General features: G+C 35.2%; 1 protein-coding gene across 9 annotated transcripts in view; it reads left to right on the top strand.

Annotated features, from left to right (window-relative positions):
* Positions 1–24,537, top strand: part of osbpl8 (oxysterol binding protein-like 8) — a 200,896-nt gene extending 176,359 nt beyond the window's left edge. For 6 of the 9 annotated variants that reach the window (XM_061913980.1, XM_061913983.1, XM_061913979.1 and 3 more), the window contains 6 exons: positions 4,926–5,062; positions 7,247–7,432; positions 12,431–12,584; positions 15,844–15,946; positions 23,190–23,295; positions 24,125–24,537. In XM_061913980.1, the coding sequence (XP_061769964.1) occupies positions 4,926–5,062; positions 7,247–7,432; positions 12,431–12,584; positions 15,844–15,946; positions 23,190–23,295; positions 24,125–24,254 (816 nt within the window). In that variant the 3' untranslated portion in view covers positions 24,255–24,537. The remainder of the gene's footprint in view (positions 1–4,925; positions 5,063–7,246; positions 7,433–12,430; positions 12,585–15,843; positions 15,947–23,189; positions 23,296–24,124) is intronic. The other 3 variants (XM_061913988.1, XM_061913984.1, XM_061913985.1) reach the window with 3 other exon arrangements.
* The last annotated feature ends 2,331 nt before the right edge of the window (positions 24,538–26,868 follow it).

Here is a 26,868-nt window from a genome sequence, read left to right as displayed (position 1 = left end):
AGAGGACCGCCACAATCAGACAATCCATTACCCCATACTCTCTGAGCATCATCCAACAACATGTTCTTACAAAGAGAGGACCGCCACAATCAGACAATCCGTTACCCCATACTCTCTGAGCATCATCCAACAACATGTTCGTACAAAGAGAGGACCGCCACAATCAGACAATCCGTTACCCCATACTCTCTGAGCATCATCCAACAACATGTTCGTACAAAGAGAGGACCGCCACAATCAGACAATCCGTTACCCAATACTCTCTGAGCATCATCCAACAAAATGTTCGTACAAAGAGAGGACCGCCACAATCAGACAATCCGTTACCACATACTCTCTGAGCATCATCCAACAATTCGTACAAAGAGAGGACCGCCACAATCGGACAGTCCGATACCCCATACTCTCTGAGTATCTACCAACAACGTGTTTGTACACAGAGAGGACCGCCACAATCAGACAGTTCAATTCCCCATACTCTCTGAGCTTCATCCAACAACATGTTCGTACAAAGAGAGGACCGCCACAATCGGACAATCCGTTACCCCATACTCTCTAAGCATCATCCAACAACATGTTCGTACAAAGAGAGGACCACCACAATCGGACAATCCGTTACCCCATACTCTCTGAGCATCATCCAACAACTTGTTCGTACAAAGAGATGACCGCCACGATCAGACAGTCTGATACCCCGTACTCTCTGAGCATCATCCAACATATTTCATATTTTGACAGACTAGTGGTTGTTTTTAGAACTGCACTATGTTGTCAAAACTATTTGGCCACCTGCCTTGCCTCACATATGAACCTGACGTCCCATCCCATGGAATTGTCCAACATGTTTTCGGTATCCTGGAGCATTCAAAAGTTCCCTTAACTGGAACTAAGGGGCCTAAGCCAAACCCTTGAAAAACAACCACACATCATAATTCCTCCCCCACCAAATTTCACACAATGCAGTCCGAAATGTAGCGTTCTCCTGGCAACCTCCAAACCCAGACTGGTCCATCAGGTTGCCAGATGGAAAATGCGTGATTCATCAGTCCAGAGAAGGCATCGACACTGCTCTGCGTACTGTACGTGGGCTAATTGGAAGGCCACATGAAGTTTGGAGCTCTGCAGCAACTGACTATGCAGACCTTTGACCCCTCTCTGTCAGTTTGCATGGCCTACCACTTGGCGGCTGAGTTGCTGTTGTTCCCAAACTCTTCATGTTTCTTATAAGAAAGTGGACTTTGGAATATTTAGGAGCGGGGAAATTTCATGACTGGATTTGTTGCATAAGTGGCATCCTGTGACAGTTCCACGCTGGAAATGACTGAGAACGGCCCATTCTTTCACAGATGTTTGTAGAAACAATCTCCATGCCTAAGTGCTTGATTTGATACACCGGGCCAAGTGATTAGGGCACCTGGTTCTTATCATTTGGGTGGGTGGCCAAATACTTTTGGCAACACAGTGTACTGTATGTGTATTGTTACTGTACTTTGCTTCTGATGGAGGTCTTATGTACATTGCTAAGAGGTGGGTAGAGTACCACAACATCCCTCCACAGTTCAAAGCCACTACTACTGTAAATGTGTACAGTGTGTACTAAGTACTGTAAACTTGTGCAATGTGTACTAAGTACTGTAACAATGTACAGTGTGTACTAAGGACTGTAATTGTGTAATGTGTATGTGTAATACTGTATGGGCAGGTGTAATGTGTGTGTGTGTAATACTGTATGGCCAGGTGTAATGTGTATGTGTGATAGTGTTTGGCCAGGTGTAAGGTGTAATGTGTAATAGTGTATGGCCAAGTGTAATAGTGTGTATGTGTAATACTGTATGGCCAGGTGTAATGTGTAATACTGTATGGCCAGGTGTAATGTGTATGTGTAATAGTGTATGGCCAGGTGTAATAATGTGTATGTGTAATACTGTATGGCCAGGTGTAATGTGTAATACTGTATGACCAGGTGTAATAATGTGTATGTGTAATACTGTATGGCCAGGTGTAATGTGTAATACTGTATGGCCAGGTGTAATGTGTATGTGTAATAGTGTTTGGCCAGGTGTAAGATGTAATGTGTAATACTGTACGGCCAGGTGTAATGCGTAATACTGTATGGCCAGGTTTAATGTGTATTGCTGTATGGCCAGGTGTAATGTGTAATACTGTATGGCCAGGTGTAATGCGTAATACTGTATGGCCAGGTTTAATGTGTAATGCTGTATGGCCAGGTGTAATGTGTAATACTGTATGGCCAGGTGTAATGTGTAATACTGTATGGCCAGGTGTAGTAATGTGTATGTGTAATACTGTATGGCCAGGTGTAATGTGTAATACTGTATGGCCAGGTGTAATGTGTATGTGTAATAGTGTTTGGCCAGGTGTAAGATGTAATGTGTAATACTGTACGGCCAGGTGTAATGCGCAATACTGTATGGCCAGGTTTAATGTGTAATGCTGTATGGCCAGGTGTAATGTGTAATACTGTATGGCCAAGTGTAATGTGTGTGTGTGTGTGTGTGTGTCTGCGTCCGTGCGTGCGTTTGTAATACTGTATGGCCAGGTGTAATGTGTAATATTGTATGGCCAGGTGTAATGTGTGTGTGTAATACTGTATGGCCAGGTGTAATAATGTGTATGTGTAATACTGTATGGCCAGGTGTAATGTGTAATACTGTATCGCGAGGTGTAATAATGTGTATGTGTAATACTGTATGACCAGGTGTAATGTGTAATACTGTATGGCCATGTGTAATAATGTGTATGTGTAATACTGTATGGCCAGGTGTAATGTGTAATACTGTAAGGCCAGGTGTAATAATGTGTATGTGTAATACTGTATGACCAGGTGTAATGTGTAATACTGTATGGCCAGTTGTAATGTGCAATACTGTATGGCCAGGTGTATTGTGTAATACTGTATGGCCAGGTGTAATGCGTAATACTGTATGGCCAGGTGTAATGCGTAATACTGTATGGCCAGGTGTAATGTGTAATACTGTATGGCCAAGTGTAATGTGTATGTGTAATAGTGTTTGGCCAAGTGTAAGATGTAATGTGTAATACTGTATGGCCAGGTGTATTGTGTAATACTGTATGGCCAGGTGTAATAATGTGTATGTGTAATACTGTATGGCCAGGTGTCATGTGTAATACTGTATGGCCAGGTGTAATGTGTTATACTGTATGGCCAGGTGTAATTTGTAATACTGTATGGCCAGGTGTAATAATGTGTATGTGTAATACTGTATGGCCAGGTGTCATGTGTAATACTGTATGGCCAGGTGTAATTTGTAATACTGTATGGCCAGGTGTAATTTGTAATACTGTATGGCCAGGTGTAATAATGTTTATGTGTAATACTGTATGGCCAGGTGTCATGTGTAATACTGTATGGCCAGGTGTAATGTGTAATACTGTATGGCCAGGTGTAATTTGTAATACTGTATGGCCAGTTGTAATGCGTAATACTGTATGGCCAGGTGTAATGTGTTATATTGTATGGCCAAGTGTAATGTGTATGTGTAATAGTGTTTGGCCAGGTGTAAGATGTAACGTGTAATACTGTATGGCCAGGTGTCATGTGTAATACTGTATGGCCAGGTGTAATTTGTAATACTGTATGGCCAGGTGTAATAATGTGTATGTGTAATACTGTATGGCCAGGTGTCATGTGTAATACTGTATGGCCAGGTGTAATTTGTAATACTGTATGGCCAGGTGTAATTTGTAATACTGTATGGCCAGGTGTAATAATGTTTATGTGTAATACTGTATGGCCAGGTGTAATGTGTAATACTGTATGGCCAGGTGTAATTTGTAATACTGTATGGCCAGGTGTAATTTGTAATACTGTATGGCCAGGTGTAATAATGTTTATGTGTAATACTGTATGGCCAGGTGTCATTTGTAATACTGTATGGCCAGGTGTAATGTGTAATACTGTATGGCCAGGTGTAATTTGTAATACTGTATGGCAGGTGTAATGTGTAATACTGTATGGCCAGGTGTAATGTGTAATGCTGTATGGCCAAGTGTAATGTGTATGTGTAATAGTGTTTGGCCAGGTGTAAGATGTAATGTGTAATACTGTATGGCCAGGTGTATTGTGTAATACTGTATGGCCAGGTGTAATAATGTGTATGTGTAATACTGTATGGCCAGGTGTCATGTGTAATACTGTATGGCCAGGTGTAATGTGTATGTGTAATACTGTATGGCCAGGTGTAATGTGTAATACTGTATGGCCAGGTGTAATGTGTAATACTGTATGGCCAGTTGTAATGTGTAATACTGTATGGCCAGGTTTAATGTGTAATACTGTGTGGCCAGTTGTAATGTGTAATACTGTATGGCCAGGTTTAATGTGTAATACTGTATGGCCAGGTTTAATGTGTAATACTGTATGGCCAGTTGTAATGTGTAATACTGTATGGCCAGGTGTAATGTGTAATACTGTATGGCCAGTTGTAATGTGTAATACTGTATGGCCAGGTTTAATGTGTAATACTGTATGGCCAGTTGTAATGTGTAATACTGTATGGCCAGGTTTAATGTATAATACTGTATGGCCAGGTGTAATGTGTAATACTGTATGGCCAGTTGTAATGTGTAATACTGTAAGGCCAGGTTTAATGTGTAATACTGTATGGCCAGGTTCAATGTGTAATACTGTATGTCCAGGTGTAATGTGTAATACTGTATGGCCAGGTGTAATGTGTAATACTGTATGGCCAGGTGTAATGTGTAATACTGTATGGCCAGTTGTAATGTGTAATACTGTATGGAAAGGTTTAATGTGTAATACTGTATGGCCAGGTGTAATGTGTAATACTGTATGGCAGGTGTAATGTGTAATACTGTATGGCCAGGTGTAATTTGTAATACTGTATGGCCAGGTGTAATGTGTAATACTGTGTGACGTGCAGGACAGTGAGATCTTCATCAACGACAAGAAGACGGGAACAATGGACACCTTCTGGAACCCCTCCCCGGACCTGAGGCAGAGTCGCCTCACCCGCTGCACCGTGCCCCCAGAGGAGCAGGGCGAGTTTGAGTCAGAGAGGTGGGCTTAATAGCCACAATTATTACAATAGCATCCACAATTATTACAGAAGCATCCACAATTATTACAGTAGCATTTGCAATTATTATGTTAGCATCCACCATCATTACAGTAGCATCTAGAATTTTTACAGTAGCATCCACCGTTATTACAGTAGCATTCATAATTATTACAGTAGCATTCATAATTATTACAGTAGCATCTACAATTATTACAGTAGCATCTGCAATTATTACGTTAGAATCCACCATTATTACTGTTGCATCCCCAATTACTGTAGCATCTATAATTATTACAGTAGCATCTGCAATTGTTATGTTAGCATCCACAATTATTACAGAAGCATTCATAATTATTACAGTAGCATCTGCAATCATTATTTTAGCATCCACCATTATTACAGTAGCATCCACAATTATTACAGTAGCATCCACAATAATTACAGTAGCATCCATAATTATTACAGAAGCATTCATAATTATTACAGTAGCATCCATAATTATTACAGAAGCATTCATAATTATTACAGTAGCATCTGCAATCATTATTTTACCATCCACCATTATTACAGTAGCATCCACAATAATTACAGTAGCATCCATAATTATTACAGAAGCATTATAATTATTACAGTAGCATCTGCAATTATTATGTTAGCATCCACCATCATTACAGTAGCATCTAGAATTTTTACAGTAGCATCCACCGTTATTACAGTAGCATTCATAATTATTACAGTAGCATCTGCAATCATTATTTTACCATCCACCATTATTACAGTAGCATCCACAATTATTACAGTAGCATCCACAATAATTACTGTAGCATCCATAATTATTACAGAAGCATTCATAATTATTACAGTAGCATCTGCAATCATTATTTTAGCATCCATAATTATTACAGTAGCATCCACAGTTATTACAGTAGCATCCATAATTATTACAGTAGCATCTATAATTATTACAGTAGTAATATACAATTATTACAGTAGCATCCATGATTATTACAGTAGCATCTACAATTATTACAGTAGCATCTGCAATTATTGTTAGCATCCACCATTATTACAGTAGTATCTAGAATTTTTACAGTAGCATCCACCATTATTACAGTAGCATCTACAATTATTACAGTAGTAATCTACAATTATTACAGTAGCATCCATGATTATTACAGTAGCATCTGCAATTATTGTTAGCATCCACCATTATTACAGTAGTATCTAGAATTATTACAGTAGCATCCACCATTATTACAGTAGCATTTACAATTATTACAGTAGTAATCTACAATTATTACAGTATCATCTACAATGATTACAGTAGCATCTGCAATTATTATGTTAGCATCCACCATTATTACAGTCGCATCTAGAATTTTTAAAGTAGCATCCACCATTATTACAGTGGCATCTACAATTATTACAGTAGTAGTCATAATTATTACAGTAGCGTTTACAATTATTACAGTAGCACCTGCAATTATTACAGTAGCATCCATAATTATTACAGTAACATCTGCAATGATTACAGTAGCATGTACCAGTTTTACAGTAGCATCTAAATTTTTTACAGTAACATCCACAATTTATTATAATTTATTTTTGTCCTCAAAATGCTACACACAATACCCCGTAGTGACAACATGTGCAACAGTTTTTTGTTTTTTTTAGCAAATTCACTAAAAATTAAAAGTCATATCTTAGGAAGAAGTTTGCCAAAATGCACCTGAAATGCTCTCTGACCATGAGAAACTAATAAATTCTCTAGTCTCACAAGACTAGTCAGGATAGAGGGAAAGATGAATGCAGCTATGCTCAGAATCATCCTGGACGAAAACCAACTCCATCCAACCTGATGGAGCTTCAGAGGTGCTGCAAAGAGGAATGAGAGAAAGTACCCAAAAATAGGTGTGCCAAGCTTATGGCATCGTATTCCAAAAGACTTGAAGCTGGAATTGCTGCCAAAGGTGCATCAACTAAGTATTAAGTATGTGTACTTATGTACATGTCATTCTTAATCCTCTTATTTTTGATACATTTGCAAAAATCTCTTTAAAAAAAAACATCACGGGGTCTTGTGTTTTGAATTTTGAGGTTAAAAATGAATTCCACTTTGGAACAACGCTGTAACGTAACAAAAAGTGGATGCAGAATGTTAACAATATGTGCAATATTTGCAGACTGTGGCAGCAGGTGACGCGCGCCATCGTCAACAAGGACCAGACCGAAGCCACCAACGAGAAGTTCATCCTGGAGGAGAGTCAGAGGAAGTCTGCACGGGAGAGGAAAGCCAAATGTGAAGACTGGATCCCCACTCTGTTTGAGCAGGACTCCATCACTGGGGAGTGGCATTATAAATATGCTGAGTGAGCACTTTGCACTCCTCACACACTCATGTACTCTGCTGACACCTCTCATGTACACTGTACATCCACTTATATTAATATACACTACATTCAATCATGTTAATATACACTACATTCAATCATGTTAATGTACAATGTAGATTCAATCATGTTAATATACACTGTACATTCAATCATCTTAATATACACTGTACATTTAATCATGTTAATGTACACTGTACATCCACTCATGTTGATGTACACTGTACATCCAGTCATGTTAATATACACTGTAGATCAATTCATGTTAATGTACACTGTACATTCAATCATCTTAATATGCACTGTACATTTAATCATGTTAATGTACACTGGACATTCAATCATGTTAATGTACACTGTACATTCAATCATCTTAATGTACACTGTACATTTAATCATGTTAATGTACACTGTACATTCAATCATGTTAATGTACATTGTACATTCAACCATGTTAATATACATTGTACATTCAATCATGTTAATGTACAATGTACATTCAATCATGTTAATATACACTGCACATTCAATCATGTTATTGCACACTACATTGTACACTGTCAGTTCAAACAGGTTAATGTACAATAATCATGTTAACGTACACTGTACATTCAATCATGTTAATGTATTCTTATCATGTTAACGTACAGTGTACATTCAATCATGTTAATGTATTCTTATCATGTTAATATACACTCTTCATTCAGTCATGTTAATGTACACAATACATTCAATCATGTTAATGCACTCCATTCATGTTAACGTACACGCTACATTCAATGATTGTAATGTACTCTAATGGTATTAATGTACACTACACTTTAAATGATATTAGTGTACTCTAATTATATTATTGTACACTATACATTGAATGACATTAATGTACACTGTACATTCAATGATAGTAATGTACTCTAATGATAGTAATGTACACTATACAATAAATAATATTAACGTACTCTAATTATAATATTGTAAACTATACATTTAATGATATGAATGTACTCTAATAATATTAATGTATACTATACAGTACAGGATATTAATGTAGGCTAATGATATGAATGTACACTATACATTGAATGATATTATTGTACATTATAAAGTACATGATATTAATGTGCTCTAATTGTATTAATGTACACTATACATCAAGTAATATTAGTGTACTCTGGGGATTTTAATGTACACTATACAGTACAGGATATTAATGTATTCTAATGATATTAATGTACACTCTACATTAATTGATTGTAATGTACTCTAATGGTATTATTGTACACTCTATATTCAATGATAGTAATGTACTCTACTTATAGAAATGTACACTAAATAATAAATAATATTAATGTACTCTAATTACATTATTGTACAATATACATTAAATTATATTAATGTACTCTAATGATATTAATGTACACTATACATTCAATATTATTCTACACTCTACATTCAATGATATTAATGTACTATAATGATAATAATGTACACTATACAATAAATAAAATTAATGCACTCTAGTTGTAATATTGTATACTATACATTAAATTATTTGAATGTACTGTAATTATATTAATGTACACTCTACATTCAATGATTGTAATATACTCTAATTATATTATTGTACACTATACAGTACATGATATTAATATAGGGTAATGATATTAATGTACACTATACATTAATTATTAATGTACACTGTACATTCAATGATAGTACTGTACTCTAATGATAGTAATGTAAAGTATACAATAAATAATATTAATGTACTCTAATTATAATATTGTACACTATACATTAAATGATATGAATGTACTCTAATGATATTAGGTTGATTGGCAACACCAAATTGGCCCTAGTGTGTGAATGTGAGTGTGAATGTTGTCTGTCTATCTGTGTTGGCCCTGCGATGAGGTGGCGACTTGTCCAGGGTGTACCCCGCCTTCCGCCCGATTGTAGCTGAGATAGGCGGCAGCGCCCCCCCGCGACCGCAAAAGGGAATAAGCGGTAGAAAATGGATGGATATTAATGTACACTATACAGTACATGATATTAATGTAGGCTAATGATAGTAATGTACTCTAATGATAGTAATGTACACTATACAATAAATATTATTAATGTACTCTAATTACATTATTGTACAATATACATTAAATGATATTAATGTACTCCAATGATATTAATGTACTCTAATGATATTAATGTACACTATACATTCAATATTATTGTACACTCTACATTCAATGATATTAATGTACTATAATGATAATAATGTACACTACACAATAAATAAAATTATCCATCCATCCATTTTCTACCGCTTATTCCCTTTCGGGGTCGCGGGGGGCACTGGCGCCTATCTCAGCTACAATCGGGCGGAAGGCGGGGTACACCCTGGACAAGTCGCCAACTCATCGCAGGGCCAACATACTCTAATTGTAATATTGTACACTATACATTAAATGATATGAATGTACTCTAATGATATCAATGTACAATCTACATTCAATGATTGTAATGTTCTCTAATAATATTAATGTACACTACACAGTACATGATATTAATATAGGCTAATGGTATTAATGTACACTATACATTAAATAATAATGTACACTGTACATTCAATGATAGTAGTGTACTCTAATGATAGTAATGAACACTATACAATAAAAATATTAATGTACTCTAATTATATTATTGTACACTATACATTAAATTATATGAATGTACTCTAATGATATTAATGTACACTCTACATTCAAGGATTGTAATCTACTCTAATGATATTAATGTACACTATACAGTACATTATATTATTGTAGGCTAATGATATTAATGTACACAAACATTAAATTATATTAATGTACACTGTACATTCAATGATAGTAGTGTACTCTAATGATAGTAATTTACACTATACAATAAATAATATTAATGTACTCTAATTATATTATTGTCCACTATACATTAAATGATATGAATGTACTCTAATGATATTAATGTACACTCTACATTCAATGATTGTAATCTACTCTAATGATATTAATGTACACTATACAGTACATTATATTATTGTAGGCTAATGATATTAATGTACACTAAACATTCAATTATATTAATGTACACTGTACATTCAATGATAGTAGTGTACTCTAATGATAAGAATGTACACTATACAATAAATAATATTAATGTACTCTAATTATATTATTGTACACTATACATTAAATGATATGAATGTACTCTAATGATATTAATGTACACTATACAGTACATTACATTAATGTAGGCTAATGATATTAATGTACACTATACAGTACATGATATTAATGTACTTTTATGATATTAATCTACACTCTACATTAATTGATTGTAATGTACTCTAATGGTATTATTTTACACACTATATTCAATGATAGTAATGTGCTGTAACTATAGAAATGTACACTATACAATAAATAATATTAAGGTACTCTAATAACATTATTGTACAATATACATTAAATGATATTAATGTACTCTAATGATATTAATGTACACTATACATTCAATATTATTGTACACTCAACATTCAATGATATTAATGTACTATAATGATAATAATGTACACTATACAATAAATAAAATTAATGCACTCTAATTGTAATATTGTACACTGTACATTAAATGATATGAATGTACTCTAATAATATTAATGTACACTCTACATTCAATGATTGTAATGTACTCAAATGATATTAATGTACACTATACAGTACATGATATTAATATAGGCTAATGATATTAATGTACACTATACATTAAATTATATTAATGTACACTGTACATTCAAAGATAGTAGTGTACTCTAACGATAGTAATGTACAGTATACAATAAATAATATTTATGTACTCGAATTATAATATTGTACACTATACATTAAATGATATGAATGTACTCTACTGATATTAGGTTGATTGGCAACACTAAATTGGCCCTGGTGTGTGAATGTGAGTGTGAATGTTGTCTGTCTATCTGTGTTGGCCCTGCAATGAGGTGGCGACTTGTCCAGCGTGTACCCCGCCTTCCGCCCGATTGTAGCTGAGATAGGCGCCAGCGCCCCCCGCGACGCCAAAAGGGATTAAGCGGTAGAAAAAGGATGGATGGATGGATATTAATGTACACTATACAGTACATGATATTAATGTAGGCTAATGATAGTAATGTACTCTAATGATAGTAATGTACACTATACAATATATAATATTAATGCACTCTAATTAAAATATTGTACACTATATATTAAATTATATGAATGTACTCTAATGATATTAATGTACACTCGACATTTAAATATTGTAATGTACTCTAATGGTATTAATGTACACTATACATCAAATGATATTAGTTTAGTCAAATGAGATTAATGTACACTATACAGTACATGATATTAGTGTACTCTAATTATATTAATGTACACTATACAGTCTATGATATTAGTGTACTCTAATGATATTAATGTACACTATACAGTCCATGATATTAATGCACTCTAGTGATATTAATGTACACTATACAGTCCATGATATTAATGCACTCTAATGATATTAATGTACTCTAATGATATGAATGTACACTGTACATTCAATCATGATAACGTACACTGTACATGAAATGATCATTAACATACTCTATAGTTTAAACAATATAAATGTACACCATAGATTAAATAATAATGTACACTGTAGATTAAACGTGGCAGTGACAGAGGTATCATCAGTCCAGAATATCTACAGTCCACTTGGACCGACCCAATCATGAAGTGGTACCTAAAACTGACTGGTACTGGTACTGGGTCTACATCATACCTTCTAGATCTTTCCATTGAACCATCCATGTAGTCATATCTCTACTGTTAAAACCCATACATATAAATATAAACATACATATGTATATAAACATATACTCAGGTCATGATCTTCCTCCTCCCGCAGCACCAGACCGTGGGACCCCCTCAACGACTTGATCCAGTTTGAAAAGGAGGGCTGCATCCAGACCAAGGTCCGACACCGCACCCCCATGGTACGTTCTGGCAGTCTTATTAGTCTGAGTAACCAGGGGTCGCGGCGGGACAATTGCAAGTGCCAGGTAGGTCGTCCTCTCTCCCAAATACTCTCTTCAGACATCTACGCAGCACCTTTTTTTATTTTTTTTTGGCTTTTCGTCTCCATCGCTTTGCTGCCAACACTTGTCATCCATCTTTTTCTGTCTTCATCCAAACAGCTGTTTTTTTTTTACTTTTTCTTGCCTGCCTTGTCTCGTGTCCTCATCAGATCGACTGCATCCAATGTTCTGCTTTCTCTGGCTGGATGCAGCATGAGCATGTCCTAATATGTGTGCGACTTCATCCAAAACAAATGTCCACTTTACTCTGTGCGTTCAACTACAACACCCGTAACCAGTGAAGTTGGCACGTTGTGTATTTTAGGCTTCATAATTCACCACACATGTTCAATTGGTGACAGGTCTGGACTACAGGCAGGCCAGTCTAGTACCTGCACTCTTTTACTATGAAGCCACGCTGAAATAAGCAGGGGCGTCCATGATAACGTTGCTTGGATGGCAACATATATTGCACCAAAACCTGTATTTACGTACCTATCAATGTTTATTTATTTCAATCAATGAATACCAGCACTAATGGTGCCTTCACAGATGTGTAGTAACTGTTGTGTTCGACCAGGCGTTCCTCTGCTGGGAATTTAAACTGCCGGTCTTCTCCCAAGTTCTTTTCGATGACACATAAGCTGATTCTCAATGAATCCCAGACAATGAGGAGGATATATGATATTTTACTCCAAAGCTTTGGAGAGACCAATCTAGATACAACCTTTTGATAGCATTGCCCAAATTGATCTAAACATCTTACGGAAGCGCTGTCTTTTTCACTACGTTGCTCGCCCCCACCCTCGAGACCGAATACACAAGCCTATTGTTCCTCCTCAGCTGGGCACAGGATGAGATAAGAAAGGGAGTACATCTCCTCCTCACATTCCTACAGCCAAGGTTAACTTGCAGTATACCAAGGACATGAGATTGTAAAATAGAAAAAGTCAATCAATCAATCAATGTTTATTTATATAGCCCCAAATCACAAATGTCTCAAAGGACTGCACAAATCATTACGACTACAACATCCTCGGAAGAACCCACAAAAGGGCAAGGAAAACTCACACCCAGTGGGCAGGGAGAATTCACATCCAGTGGGACGCCAGTGACAATGCTGACTATGAGAAACCTTGGAGAGGACCTCAGATGTGGGCAACCCCCCCCCCCTCTAGGGGACCGAAAGCAATGGATGTCGAGCGGGTCTAACATGATACTGTGAAAGTTCAATCCATAGTGGCTCCAAGACAGCAGCGAGAGTCCCGTCCACAGGAAACCATCTCAAGCGGATCAGCAGCGTAGAGATGTCCCCAACCGATACAGGCGAGCGGTCCATCCTGGGTCCCGACGAGCGGTCCATCCTGGGTCTCGACTCTGGACAGCCAGTACTTCATCCATGGTCATCGGACCGGACCCCCTCCACAAGGGAGGGGGAGACATAGGAGAAAGAAAAGAAGCGGCAGATCAACTGGTCTAAAAAGGAGGTCTATTTAAAGGCTAGAGTATACAGATGAGTTTTAAGGTGAGACTTAAATGCTTCTACTGAGGTAGCATCTCGAACTGTTACCGGGAGGGCATTCCAGAGTACTGGAGCCCGAACGGAAAACGCTCTATAGCCCGCAGACTTTTTTTGAGCTCTAGGAATCACTAATAAGTACAGATGAAAACACTAGCTATTTCGAATATTCCAAAATATGGATATATGTAGACATCTATCTCCATCATTACCCATGCCTTGGGCACTAATGCACCCCCATACCATCACAGATGCTGGCTTTTGCACTTTGCGCCTAGAACAATCCAGATGGTTCTATTCCACAGTTTCCAAAAAACAATTAGAAATGTGGACTCGTCAGACCACAGAACACTTTTTCCACTTTGCATCAGTCCATCTTAGATGAGCTCAGACGACGTGTCTGGGTGTTGTTGATAAATGGCTTTGGCTTTGCAATGTACAGTTTTAACTTGCACTTACAGATGTAGCGGCCAACTGTAGTTACTGACAGTGGTTTTCTGAAGTGCTCCTGAGCCCATGTGGTGATATCCTTTACGCACTGATGTCACTTTTTGGTGCAGTACCGCCTGAGGGATGGATGGTCCGTAATATCTGTGCTTAAGTGCAGTGATGTCTCCAGATTCTTTAAAACTTTTGATGATATTACGCATCGTAGATGGTGAAATCCCTAAATTCCTTGCAAAACCTCGTTGAGAAATATTGTTCTTAAACTGTCGGACAATTTGCTCACACATTTGTTGACCAAGTGGGGACCCTCGCCCCGTTCTTGTTTGTGAATGACTGAGCATTTCATGGCACCAATCATGGCACCCACCTGTCCCCAATTAGTCTGCTCACCTGTGGGATGTTCCAAATAAGCGTATGATATGCGTTCCTCTACTTTCTCAGTCTCTTTTGCCACTTGTGCCAGCTTTTTTGAATAATGTTGCAGGCCTCAAATCCCAAATGAGCTAATATTTGCAAAAAAATAACACAATTTTCCAGTTGGGACGTTAAGTATCTTGTCTTTGCAGTCTATTTAATTGAATAGAAATATTGAAAAGGATTTGCAAATCATTATATTATGTTTTTATTTACCATTTACACAGCGTGCCGACTTCACTGGTTTTGGGGTTTGTATGAAGTGGTATTTACAGAATTAGATATAACATATTTTTTTCCTGACAAAGACAGAAATGAAGGTGTTTTTTTTATTATTAAATGAAGAAATAATAAATACATTTACACCAAAACAACACATTCACGTATTTGACTCTATACAAAACCAATGTATACATTACAGTGTGCATTAACGTTTAAGGTGGTATTTACAGAATTATATATATAATGTAACACTTAAACATATTTTTCCTGACAAAGTAAATTAACTTAGTTTAGTGTTGTTGTCGTTACTGTAATATTATTCTGTTCTTTTTATTCATCACAATTTGGCTCGACAAATACTTTATGTCTATATTAAAAACACAAATTGCCAATCAACTCATCTCCTACAAATATATTTTTAAAATGTAGACACAGACATAAAAACAACTCTAATATGCAATTAATTATATTTACATTTCATTACACGACAGCTTCATCGATAATAAACACGGTGGCAGCATGCTTTGCACCACTGCCGACCGTCGTGTTTTTACATACTGTGTGTGTTTGTGTAATGGTCATGCATGAAGAGTGTGTGTGGTGGTGGAGCTTTTTTAAGCATATTCAATGTTCATGCTTTAGGTGACGGTGCCAAAGCGCAAACACAAGAGTGACAAACCTAAAAGCCCAGAAAGTGGCTGCTCTTCCCCTGAACTTGACCGCCAGGACTCCTCTGGAAGTGAGCGTGAGTGTGACACGCACATACACACACACAATAAAAAATATTTTACACATACCTGGTGAGATCTAATTGGAGATCCGTGTCAAAAAAAGGCTACTAAAGAGTTCATGTTTAGTGCCTATGTAAGTTTTATAGATGAGACCCTTAGTCTGCCAGAGAATAAGAAGATGTAGCAGAGGTCAATGTAATTTGGACACATTCAAGTGTACAATATTGCATTGAGCCCATGCTACTTTCAAGGCTGCTGGGAATTTGTAACTATTAAAGTGTACAACAATACATTGAGCCCGTGCTGCTTTCAAGGCTACTGGGAAATTGGTAAAATTCAAGTCTGCAATATTGCATTGAGTTAATGCTGCTTTCAAGGCTGCTGGGAATTTGGACACTTTCAAGTTTGCAATTTTTTGAGCCCATGCTGCTTTCAAAGCTGCTGGGAATTTGGACACATTCAAGTGTACAATATTGCATTGAGCCCGTGTTGCTTTCAAGTATACTTGCCAACCCTCCCGGATTTTCCGGGAGACTCCCGAAATTCAGCGCCTCTCCCGAAAACCTCCCGGGACAAATGTTCTCCCGAAAATCTCCTGAAATTCAGGCGGAGCTGGAGGCCACGCCCCCTCCAGCTCCAATCGGACCTGAGTGACGTGTCAACAGTCTGTTTTCACGTCCGCTTTCCCACGGTATAAAGAGCGAGCCTGCCCAATGACGTTATAACTGTAGAATGATCGAGGGCGAGTTCTTGGTTTCTTATGTGGGTTTATTGTTACGCAGTTTCATCAAAGTCCTCCCTGCCCGGTAATAACACACAACAACAGCAGTCACATTTTCGTCTACCGTAAAGCAGTTCGTCTGCCGTAAGCACCAAAGTTATGAACTTGTGACACTCTTAAACAGGACAATACTGCCATCTATTGTACATAGAATAGAATAGAATGTACAATAGAATGTACTTTATTGATTCCTGGGGGAATTTCAGCACCACAGTTCGCTCGCAATAAACAATGATAATAATAAATAATATAATATATATATATATATATATATATATATATATATGAATAATATGCGATGAGTTGGCGACTTGTCCAGGGTGTACCCCGCCTTCCGCCCGATTGTAGCTGAGATAGGCGCCAGCGCCCCCCGCAACCCCGAAAGGGAATAAGCGGTAGAAAATGGATGGATGGATGGATAATATAAATATATTCTACATATATTCCACATTTAAGTGCAATCAAGGAACATATGCATTATACAGTCTGATGGCTGTCAGTATGAAGCACCTCCTGTGTCGTTCAGTGTTACATTTTGGGAGTCTGAGCCATCCACTGGACGTGCTCATTTTTTCCGCGAGGAGTTTTGCTAGACTTCTTCTCTGCCAGAGAGTCTAGCTGTGCATGCATATGGTTGGAAAAATAGTGACAGAGAATAGAACAAAGATGGACATTTCAACCATTAACTCAACAATGAGTAGATGAGTGTTAGGTGTGTAAATAAATGAACACTGAAATTCAAGTATTTATTTTATTTCTATATACATATATACATATATATATATAGCTAGAATTCACTGAAAGTCAAGTAATATATGTATATATATATATATATATATATATATATATATATATATACATATATATATATATATATATATCCATCCATCCATTTGCTACCGCTTATTCCCTTTTGGGGTCGAGGGGGGCGCTGGCGCCTATCTCAGCTACAATCGGGCGTATATATATATATATACATATACATATATATATATAAAATATTTGACTCTTAACCACGCCCCCAACCACGCCCCGCCCCACCCCCAACCAAGCTCCACCCCACGCCCTGAAATCGGAGGTCTCAAGGTTGGCAAGTATGCTTTCAAGACTACTGGGAATTTGGAAATATGCAATTGTACAACATTGCATTGAGCCTGTGCTGCTTTCAAGGCTACCGTACTGAGAAATTAGAAGGATTGAAGTGTACAATATTGCATTGAGCTAATGCTGCTTTCAAGGCTGCTGGGAATTTGGACACATTCAAGTTTGCAATATTGCTTGAACCCGTGCTGCTTTCAAGACTACTGGGAATTTGGACTTATGCAAGTGTACAACATTGCATTTAGCCCGTGCTGCTTTCAAGACTACTGGGAATTTGGACATATGCAAGTGTACAACATTGCATTGAGCTCATGATGCATTCAAGGCAACTGAGAAATTGGAACCTTTCAAGTGTACAATATTGCATTGCGCTAATGCTGCTTTCAAGGCTACTGGGAATTTAGACACATTCAAGTGTACAATAATGCATTGATCCCGTGTTGCTTTTAAGGCTGCTGGGAATTTGGAAACATTCAAGTGTACATCATTGTATTGAGCCCATGATGCTTTCAAGGCTGCTGGGAATTTTGAAACATTTAAGTGTACAACATTACGTTGAGCCCATAATTTGGACACATTCAAGTTTGCAATATTGCATTGAGCCCATGCTGCTTTCAAGGCTGCTGGGAATTTTGAACTATTAAAGTATACAGCAATGCATTGAGCCTGTGCCGGTTTCAAGACTATTGAAAGCGGCGCGGTATAGCTCGGTTGGTAGAGTGGCCGTGCTAGCAACTTGAGGGTTGCAGGTTCGATTCCCGTTTCCGCCATCCTAGTCACTGCCGTTGTGTCCTTGGGCAAGACACTTTACCCACCTGCTCCCAGTGCCACCCACACTGGTTTAAATGTAACTTAGATATTGGGTTTCACTATGTAAAGCGTTTTGAGTCACTAGAGAAAAGCGCTATATAAATATAATTCACTTCACTTCATTGGAAATTTGGACATATGCAAGTGTACAACATTGCATTGAGCCCGTGCTGCTTTCAAGACTACTGGGAATTTAGACATCTGCAAGTGTACAACATTGCATTGAGCCTGTGATGCTTTCAAGGCTACTGAGAAATTGGAACCTTTCAAATGTACAATATTGCATTGCGCTAATGCTGCTTTCAAGGCTAATGTGAATTTGGACACATTCTAGTGCTGCTTTCAGGGCTGCTGGGAATATTGCATTGAGCCTGTGCTGCTTTCAAGACTATTGGGAATTTGGACATAGGCATGTGCACAACATTGCATTGAGCCCGTGCTGCTTTCAAGACTACTGGGAATTTGGACATATGCAAGTGTACAACATTGCATTGAGCCTGTGATGCTTTCATGGCTACTGAGAAATTGGAACCTTTCAAATGTACAATATTGCATTGCGCTAATGCTCCTTTCAAGGCTACTGTGAATTTGGACACATTCTAGTGTACAATAATGCATTGATCCCATGTTGCTTTTAAGGCTGCTGGGAATTTTAAAACATTCAAGTGTACAACATTACATTGAGCCCATAATTTGGACACATTCAAGTGTACAACATTTCTTGGAGCCCGTGTTGCTTTCAAGGCTGCTGGGAATTTGGACATATTCAAGTGTACAATATTGGATTTAGCTAATGCTGCTTTCAAGGCTACTGGGACATTGGAAACATTCAAATGTACAACGTTGCATTGAGTTCTTGCTGCATTCAAGGCTGCTGGGAATTTGAACACATTCAAATGTCCAACAGTGAATTGAGCTAATGCTGCTTTCAAGGATGCTGGGAATTTGAGGGTATTCAAGAGGACAACATTGCATTGAGCTAATAATGCTTTCAAGCCTGCTGGGAATTAGGAAACATTCAAGAGCGCAACATTGAGTTGAGCCCATGCTGCTTTCAGGGCTGCTGGGAATTTGGAAATATTCAAGTGTACAACATTGTATTGAGTGTATGCTGCTTTTAAGGCTGCTGGGATTTTGAATATATTCAAATGTCCAACAGTGAATTTAGCTAATGCAGCTTTCTAGACTGCTGGGAATTTCAATACATTCAAATGTCTAACATAGAATTGAGCTAATGCTGCTTTCATGGCTGCTGGGAATTTGAAGGTATTCAAGAGGACAACATTGCAATGAGCTAATGCTGCTTTCAAGCCTTCTGGGAATTTGGAAATATTCAAGTGTGCAACATTGAAATGTGGCCATGCTGCTTTCAGGGCTACTGGGAATTTGGAAATATTCCAGTGTACAACATTGCATTGAGCGTATGCTGCTTTCACGGCTGCTGGGAATTTGGAAACTTGTGTACAACATGGATGCCAAGCTGATACTTCAGTTATTATTTGGTACAATGACAACACCCCAGGATTCACCAAAAATAAACAGAATAACAACTCAAAGGTATCAAACTTTTACAGTAAAATGGAGCAAAAAGTGTAAACATGAACAAATTATACATAATTAGTGGTCAGCAGCTCCATTTAAAGAATACATTTTTCATTGTTGTCATAATTCTGATCATTGCAGCTTGTAGGTAAGAACACGCAAAGATAAATGAATTGTCTCATAAAGTTGTCAGAAACATTGAGTTATTGTTCATAAACATAGAATTATTGTTCCTACTTAATCAGAAAGTGATTCCATGTTTGATTTTTGTTTTTAGTCTGAATTCAAGTCCAACAAGTTGTGTACCTTCCTGTCACTCTATGTCTACATGTGTTATTATGTCATCATATTTGTCATTATATGACTATATTTGTTATTATATTTGTCATTATATGATTATATTCTTTATATTTTATATTTATATTTTTTTATTATATGACCATATTTGTCATCATATGATTATATTTGTTATTCTATCATCATATTTGTCATTATATGATTATATTTATTATTATATCATCATGTTTGTCATTATATGACAATATTAGCTTTATTTGTCATTATATGATTGTATTTATTATATTGGTCATTATATGACCGTATTTGTTATTATATGATTATATTTGTGTCATGTCTGTGTGATCATGTTTTGTGTTGTTTTTTAACTCTGTGCACTTTTGTTTGTTTTGTCACCATAGCAACCCATTAGTTTTCACCTGTCGAGTCACACACCCGTTTTCACTGATCATGTCACTGCTATTTAAGCCGGTCTGGTTCTGTTGTTCGTCCTGGTGACATCATCCTATCTATCTATCCATCCATACTACCTCTGCTACCCATGTTTACTATAGTTCATGCTTCATGCCATGCCACAGTAAGTGCTTTTGTTTCGTGTTCATAGTTAATTGCCTTTGTGCTAGTCTTTTGTTTTCATTAGTCAAGTTTGTTCTCCGCCATTGTGCGCGCCTTTTGTTTGCTTACTTTTTTTGTAGTTTGTTAGTGTTATTAATAAATATGTACTTACATTCACTTCTTGCCCGCGCCAACTTTCCCTTGCCTTCCGGGAAAACAAACCCCCAGATCATCGGTTTGACAATTTGTTATTATATTAGTCATTATATGATTCTATTTGTCATTATAAGATTTTATTTTTTATTATATTTGTCATTATATGACCATATTTGTTATTATATGAATATATGTGTTATTATATTAGTCATGATATTTTAATATTTGTTACTATATTTGTCATCACATGTTTATATCTGTTACTTTATATATTACATGATTATACTTTTACTATATTTGTTTTGTTATTTGTCATTATAGGATTATATTTGTTATTTTATAATTGTATATATTATTATATTTGTTATTATATGACCATATTTGTCATGATATTATAATATTTGTTATTATATTTTTCATTATATGGCCGTATTTGTCATTATATGATTAGATTTATAATATTTGTTATTATGTGATTGTATTGTGTTATTATATTTGTGGTTGTATACCATTTTTTTGTTGAATAAATTTGGTATTGTATTTGTCAATATACATTATATTTGTCATTATATGATTATATTTGTTATTATATTTGTCATTGTATGATTATATTTGTTATTATATGATTATATTTGTTATTATATTTGTTATTGTATGATTATATTTGGTATTATATGATTATATTTGTTATTATATTTGTCATTATATGATTATATGTGTTATTTTATCATTATATTTGTTATTATATGACCATATTTGTCATTATATAATTATATTGTTATTATATTCGTCACTATATGATTATATTTATTTTATTTGTCATAAGATCTTTGTCTTTATTTGGTTATATTTGATAAATATAATCATAAAATGAAAAATATGGTCATTATATGATTATATCTATTGTATTTTTCATTGTATGATTGTATGTGGTATCATATTTGTCATTGCATAATTATATTTGGTATTTCATTTGTCAATATACGATTATATTTGTCATTATGTGATTATATTTATTATTATATTAGTCACTATATGATTATATTTGGTATTATATTTGTCATTATATAATTAAATTTATAATATTAGTCATTATATGATTATATGTGTTACTATATGATTATATTTGTCATTATATGACCATATTTGTCATTATATTATGATATTGTTTTTATATTCGTCATTATATGATTATATTTGTTATTTTATTTGTTATATTTGTCCTTATTTGGTTATATTTGACAAATATAATAAATATAATCATATCATGACAAATATGGTCATGATATGATTACATTTATTATATTTGTCATTGTATGATTGTAGTATGTGACCATATGTGTTATTATATGATTATATTTGGTTTTTTATTTGTCAATATACGATTATATTTGTCATTATATGATTATATGTGTTATTATATAATTATATTTGTTCTTACATTAGTCATTATATGATTATATTTATCATATTTGTCATTGTATGATTATATTCCTTATTTTTGTCTTTGTATGATTATATTAGTTATTTAATTTGGTATAGGATTATACTTGTTTTATTTCTTATATGATTTTGTCATTAAATGATTATATGTGGTATCATATTTGTTATTACACGGTTATATTTGGTATTTTATTTGTCAATATACGATTATATTCGTCAATATATGATTATATTTATTATTATAATAGTCACTATATGATTATGTTTGGTATTATATTTGTCATTATATGATAACATTTGTCATTATATAATTACATTTGTTATTTACTTTGTCATTATATGATTATATGTGTTAGTATATTTGTTATTATATGATTATATTTGTTATTATATTTGTCATTATATGATTATATGTGTTAGTATATTTGTTATTATATGATTATATTTGTTATTATATTAGTCATTATATGATTATATTTGTCATTTTATGGTTATGTTTTTGACTATATTAGTCATGATATGATAGTGTGTGTCATGATCTGATAGTGTGTGTGTGATGTGTGTGCTTGCAGGACACAAAAGTAAACACAACAGTCGTCTGCGTAAGAAGGGAACTGACCTGCTGGAACTACAAAATGCCATCGAGTCCATCAGGCGGACACAGGATGACATCAACAGGTGGGACCTCTTTAGCGCCCCCTACCTGCACTTTTCTTTGTTTCATTTTGCCTATCATTCACAATCCTTATGTATGACAAGAACACAAGTGCCTTTTTTTACGCATTCTAAATCATAGAATATGGCAAGTAAGAGGTGGCCAACAATGATATTGTTATTATAACGCAGAGGAACTACTTTCCGCGGCGCCGTGATCACAGAGAGCTAACTTGACATATCGAGCCGCTGCATCGCCTCTGAGTTGGCGAAAGTTAATTCTAGATGATAAATCATGCCTCTCACCTGGATAGTAGAAGGTTGTGGACGTAAACCCACAAGTCGGTCAACTTTGACATCCAACTTAGACCTGGAGATGGCGAGAAAGACACGTTTTTTTAAAACCCTTTGTGAGGATTATGATGGATTGTCGATGTGAAGGGGAAGATACAACCATCCCATCAGTCTTTATCCCAGTGAGAGCAGACATTGTACAGTAAGTGATTATTTTATTACGTCTTTTGTCTCTCATCAAGTCTGACGTGATAAGTAGTGTTGTTATTGTTGAAGGGAAAGTGACGGTGGTGAAATGAATACGCCGCCCTATGTTTAAATTGATCAAAATATGTAAATATGACATGTTATTATGAATGTTACTGGATAGTACAAGTATACTTACAGCGTGTATATAAAACCCTGATGGAGGATTTTTAGAGCAATTTATAGGCGGAATAGAGCGACTCCATTAGCTCCATTGTTAGCCACTTCATACTTGCCTTATTTATATTTTAAGACATGTAGCGAAGCCTCTTTTTTTTTCTTCTTTTTTTTAACCATCCTCATTGCCCTGCAGGAGTATGAGCGTGCTGCGAAGTCGCACCGCGGGCCGAGCGGACGGCGCCTCCTTCCTGCAGCAGCGGGATTACATCGTCATGGTGGCTCTTATCCTCCTGCAGGTTCTCATCCACTACTTCTTCAAGTAGCAGCCGTGACACACCTGGCTCATCACCTACTCCAAATGTGGCTTGCGGACTCTTTTTTTTTTTATTATTTTTTTTTTTTGGTTTCCCTCTTTTAGCCACAAAGTCATGACAGCGTCTTCAATTTATTTGAAACTTGAAACAAAATATATTTTTATTAAGCACTCCATTCCAAAATACTATTTTTAAGTGGAGAGCACGGCCGTTTTTTTTTTTAACAAGAGTGGAACTACTTTGTTGCTGTTGTTTACCTGGAACACACACACACACATATATATATATATATATATATATATATATATATAATATACATACATATATACATGTATATTTGTTTTAATGTGTATTTATATACATGTATATATATTGTTTTATATGTCTGTGTATATATATATGTATATATATGTATATATATATATGTCTCTATATATATGTGTGTGTGAATGTATGTATGTATATATATTAGTATGTGTGTGTATATATATATATGTGTGTGTATATATGTATGTTTCTGTATATGTATATATGTGTGTGTATACATCTACGTAAGTATACGTGTGTATATATTTAAGTATACATATGTATAAATGTATATATATGTGTATATACATGTGTATATATGTGTGTATATATGTGAGTATATGTGTATATATGTGTGTATACATATGTTAATATGTATGTATATATGTGTATATATGTATATATATGTATGTATGTATGTATATATACATATATATGTGTTTATATGTATATACATGTATACATATATATAAATGTATGTATATATGTGTATATGTATATATGTATGCATACATATGTTAATATGTATGTATATATGTGTATATATATGCCTATATGTATATATATATGAATGTGTACATACACATATATGTATATATATATATATGTGTATATATAAATGTATGTATATATGTCTATATGTGTATATATACACACGTATATATATGTTTATGACCATATATATATATATATATATATATATATATATATACATATATATATATATATATATATATATATATATATATATATACATATATATATATATATATATATATATATATATATATATATATATATATATATATATATACACACAAACAAAGTTGTTCCAAGCTGTGTGACATTTTGTGTTTTTTTATCACATTGATGCGGTTTGGAAAAGGAGAAGAAAAGGTCCGAAAGGCCATCTTAGAAAAACAAAATATTATTGTACAGCACATTTAGAACTTTGTACAGTATTCTGTCTTCTGCACAAGTGCACTGGAAACGTCTAAACTATTACAGTAATAATAATTATAATAATAATAATAATGATTATTATTATTGTAATTAGCTGGCAAACTGCCCTGTGTTGTTTTCCGACCAAGACTGGATTGACGGCTTTGAAGTGTTCTTACTGTGACAGAATCACGGGACGTTAAAACTCTTGAGTGGCTCTACAAACTGCCTTCCTGGTCTTAACAGCTAAGTAGGTTTTTTTATTTAGCTGAAACATTCCTTTATTCCGTAACGTTTACTCGCGGAACACAGTTCTTAGCACAGTTAGCTTGACTTAGCCTGGCCTAGCTTAGCTTAGTTCAAGGCCAGGAATAGTTTAGCTGTAAATATTCCACTTTTCAGTCTTAAAAACTGCCTTCCTGGAGAAAATCGTTAAAACATTCCTTCTTTTTGGACAATTTCTTACCTTTTACTCGGTTGTAGCTTGTCCTACGTTAGCTTAGCTTAGCCCAACTCCGCTCCGTTGAAAGTCAAGGCCGGGGAGATCAATTAGAATTCTTCCAATAATTCACGACTGACAGAAGAGACAAATGTAAAGGATTTATTTAAAATTGACAGCGAGGCAAACAAATATTTTACGACTTTTAGCTTACCTAATGGCTTAGTTGGCCAAATGCGTGGACAGCACCTTTTATTTTGTACATCCAAAATTGTGTACACTACTGAATTGGGGTCTTATGGCCACTTATGTGGACACTTATACTGCCATCTGGTGGTGTCAGAAGACTACAACATACAATGGAATTTGGGGGGAAAAAGTGTAAAAATAAGAATTAGCATGTCACTAAACGTGAAGTACACATATGTGTACTTATGGACTAAGTACATCATATCACTAAACATGAAGTACACATATGTGTACTTATGGACTAAGTACATCTTATCAAAAAATGATTCTTAGTTTTTGTTCTAATTAGGGTCCAATAAGCCCAAATAGCAAAGAGAAATAAAAGAAAGCATTTAAACAAACAGCTTGGGCCCTAAGAGGTTCTTAATAGTCAAAGTTTTGAATTTCAATTGTAACTTTAACCCCGCCAAACACCCATTTTTACATATTTTTATTGCCTTTACAAGTCCTTCAAAATTTCATTCTGGCCACACAAAATGTCAACATAAAAATCATATTCACATATTAGTTTTATGGCATTGTTAATATTTGACTGTGTCATATTACAAACAACAACTCACACTCAAGGGCCGTGGGACCAAAAATGTAAGTTTAAAAAAAAAATCCTTACTTTAAAAACTTTAAAAAATATAACATTTATTCTACGTAAATACATTTATGCAGTATTGAAATGTATTTTTAGGCTAT

This window comes from Nerophis ophidion, linkage group LG10 (assembly GCF_033978795.1).
Source record: "Nerophis ophidion isolate RoL-2023_Sa linkage group LG10, RoL_Noph_v1.0, whole genome shotgun sequence".
NCBI lineage: Eukaryota > Metazoa > Chordata > Actinopteri > Syngnathiformes > Syngnathidae > Nerophis > Nerophis ophidion.
This window is presented reverse-complemented; position numbering and strand designations above follow the sequence as displayed.